The following is a 3,348-nucleotide window of genomic DNA, read 5'->3' as shown; positions in this document are numbered from 1 at the left end:
CTTTTCCACTCACCATGGAGCAGAAAAAGGGTGCTTAATTGAGCTACTATAGACTTCCTGTCAGCTCAAATCAGTCTGGTTCTTCTCATTAACAAGGTGTTTCAGCCTGCAGAACCTCCTCACTGGATTTTTTCCCCCCCTGCACCATTCTGTGTAAACCATAGAGACTGTTGTGTATGTGAAAATCCCAGATCAGCGGTTCCTGAAATACTCAAACCAGCCCATCTGGCACCAACACACATACCACAGTTAAAATCAGAGATCGCTTTCCACCCACCCCCCATCATTCTGATGTTTAACGTGAATATTAAGTGAAGCTCTTGACCTGTGTCTGCATGATTTTATGCATTGTGCTGTTGCCACATAATTGGCTGATTGGATAGCTGCATAAATGAGCAGGAATATCGATGTTCCTATTAAAGTGGGCAGTGAGTGGATATGCTCCTCATCCGTAGTTTATTGCAGTAATTAATAGTTAAATACAATTTCTTCTACTCGTACTTATCCATTATGTTCGATAATATTCTGTTTCTCGTAATCCAAACCAGAGTTGTTCTGTAACAGCTACAGCTGGATTCAAAACCTTTAGCTCAAAATGTATTACGGTTTAGAATAAAGGTGCGAATAAAGCTAAATTATTACTGCCTCCCCAGCCACGGCATAAAATAAAACAAACAAGATGTATTTTTGAAGCATTTTTATTTTCTATAATTTATATAACAACTGTACTATATAAAACTTTCCATGCAGACTCTGGATTAGCAGTCAGTGCATACAGGCTCTTCAACATTGGTACATAAGACACCTAGGATTATATAATAAAGCTCTCCAGTAGGCTACATACATTGGTTGTATGAATAAATTGTCTTCAGAACGATGCACTTTGATTTAACCCTCAAATGCATATGACTCAATCTGCACATCTCTCAGATTCTCCTGAAACTCTTACAACAGCTGAGCCCCCTTTTCTTGGCCTGTATCACTCCATGATCAGAAAGTCACTGGCTGTACGCTATCCAAAAGCTCAGATACATGAAGAAACCATCTTCCCATCTCAGTAAACCTTCTAGGATCTTCATTTTAGCCTTCAACTTACAAAAAGACAACCTGGTTCCTACAAATACTCCTCTTTAATAGGATCCATGGCTGTCCAGATCACTCTTGCTCTCTCTGGCTATTAATCATGCTGTCTGTGCATGGGGACATGACAAATTTGTCATATCATCTTTCATAAAAAGTAAAATACAAGAGGTTCTACTCCCGTTTCTTACTGAAGACAGCAGACACAGTCTTTACAATGCCCATAATACCAGCCGTTCCTTTCTTGGCACCCCTGGCCTCCTTTATGAGCTCATGTAGACCGCGGAAGACAAGCAGAACGCCATGGTACGCCTCAGCTGCCGAGACCTCGAAGAAGCCACAGTCTGCTGAGAGGGCAAGTTGTCGCCCTTCCTCACTTGAGACGACGCGACGATGCTGTAGGTCCCTCTTGTTGCCCACCACTACCATGGGTACTGAGGAGCCGGAGGAAGAGGACAGCTTCTGGATAAGTGCGACCTGCTGTTGCACCACTTCGAAGCTGGAGCGGTCACAGATACTGTAGACAAGCACAATGCCATCTGCCCAACGCAGATGTTCTTCATTCACTGACTTGGAGCTCTCGCAGCTCTAAAGAGGCATTAAGAAAGAAGTCAGATCAGGCATTCTCGTTTTACATAATATAAATGTTCTAGCTAAGATGTTTAGTGCCTCACCTGAGGATACAGGGAGTCCCAGATGTTGAAGGAAATCTCCCGCCCACCAATTTTATCAATGTGGCTGTATATTGACTCTGGAAAAGCAAATATGTAAATAAAAATAAATATATATTTGGATACATATTTAAGGTAAAAAAAACAAAAACAAAACCAGGCTTCTAGGGTATTATCAAACTTACCAATATCACCATATTCACCAATAAATCTTTTGGTAAGAAACCGCACAGTAAGAGCTGCAGGATCAGAGAACAAATACTAGTTATTTCATATACTGTACACGACCTTTATAATGATCTACAGGAATCAAGACATGCATACATTTATAGCTATATTAATCATCGCTTACCTGATTTCCCGACATTCTCGGCTCCAAGCAGGAGGACATTTGCTTCCATCTTATGCTGGTTTCCATCCATTGCTTTGCTGCATTGAGGTAAATTCGACTTAACTTGGGCAACCATGTTGAGAGTGAAGAGTGTCAGAAGTATAACTGTTTCAACCAGAGCACAGCGCAGAATGAGCTCTGAACACACTGCGCTGCCAATAAATACTACCGATGGGTGGGGCTTGGTGATAGGCGTTGTTTCCAACCAGTCATGCCTATCTTTTTGCTTATGTTGTAGCAAACAGACAACCGAAGAAGATGAGCAGGACAAAACCATAAGATCATTTTGCCTAATATTATGTTTTGTTTATTATAAAAATGTTAAATGTGTATAACTAGCATAATTCAATATTAACAGGCAAAACAAAGAGCGTCCCAGATAACTGAATTTGACCAAACAGGCTATGAGTGCAGTGCTATCACGGTTTATTGAAATATGAATATGGAAGTCATAGAACCGCGTTCTTGTTAATGGCACACCTCCCGCGGACTACTAATACATTAAACCAGGGCTTTTCAAAGTGTGGGGCGCGCAACGTGAGGAAAAATAAACCAGAATAAGTTACTATTGCGGACATTTAGCGAACTTCAGCTAGCCTTTACCAGAGACAAAATGGACCAATTTTTAGTACCTAAAGCTACAGTGAGTGAGGAGACAGAGTTTGGGCCAAGCAAAAAAACCCAGAGCCTCCAGGATGTTGCGATTTGCAACTTCAATGCAAATTCAACCAATCCCCATGAATTCAGGGCAGTGTTGCAATTATATCCAATCACCGCAACTTTCCCGCAAATTTGACCAATCGTTGGCGTCGTCTTGAGGTGACGTCGACAAACTACCTTCCGCCTTACTTCCGTGTATTGAGGTATTTCACCTGATGTCACAGGGTCACGTGACGCCCCGGTGTCCGCCATTTTGAAGGTCAAGCTAGCTAATGTCAACAACATAGTAGCTAGTATGTTACTGTAGCAATGTTTACGTTCAGTCATTTGGATGACTGTTAAAACCTTTCAGTCTCAAGTTTTTCCTTTACTGTATTTACTAGTTTACTGTAATTATGATCCGGCAGCTATTTACACCGGATCCAGTGTAAATAGCTGCCAGAGCGCGCTCCGGCTTGCTCCCCCTCAAATTAAGCAGCGCGCTCCGGCTTGCTCCCGGACTGCTCCGGCCGAGGTTCCGGAGCGCGCTCCGGCTTGCTCCCCCTC

At 42.4% G+C, this 3,348-nt stretch overlaps 1 protein-coding gene across 1 annotated transcript; it reads right to left on the bottom strand.

Moving 5' to 3' along the window:
- Positions 1-682: 682 nt before the first annotated feature.
- Positions 683-2,297, bottom strand: zgc:171704 (Ras-related and estrogen-regulated growth inhibitor-like protein). Its single transcript, XM_060920557.1, has 4 exons — positions 2,104-2,297; positions 1,937-1,990; positions 1,755-1,831; positions 683-1,668 (listed from the first exon to the last, which is right to left on the bottom strand). Exons 1-4 carry the CDS (start codon positions 2,216-2,218, stop codon positions 1,255-1,257), a joined length of 660 nt encoding a protein of 219 aa, XP_060776540.1. The 5' UTR covers positions 2,219-2,297; the 3' UTR covers positions 683-1,254.
- Positions 2,298-3,348: the final 1,051 nt, after the last annotated feature.

The sequence above is a fragment of the Neoarius graeffei genome, chromosome 5, assembly GCF_027579695.1.
Source record: "Neoarius graeffei isolate fNeoGra1 chromosome 5, fNeoGra1.pri, whole genome shotgun sequence".
Classification (NCBI taxonomy): domain Eukaryota; kingdom Metazoa; phylum Chordata; class Actinopteri; order Siluriformes; family Ariidae; genus Neoarius; species Neoarius graeffei.
Note: the sequence above shows the minus strand (reverse complement) of the source record. Positions and strands in the feature narration are given on the sequence as shown.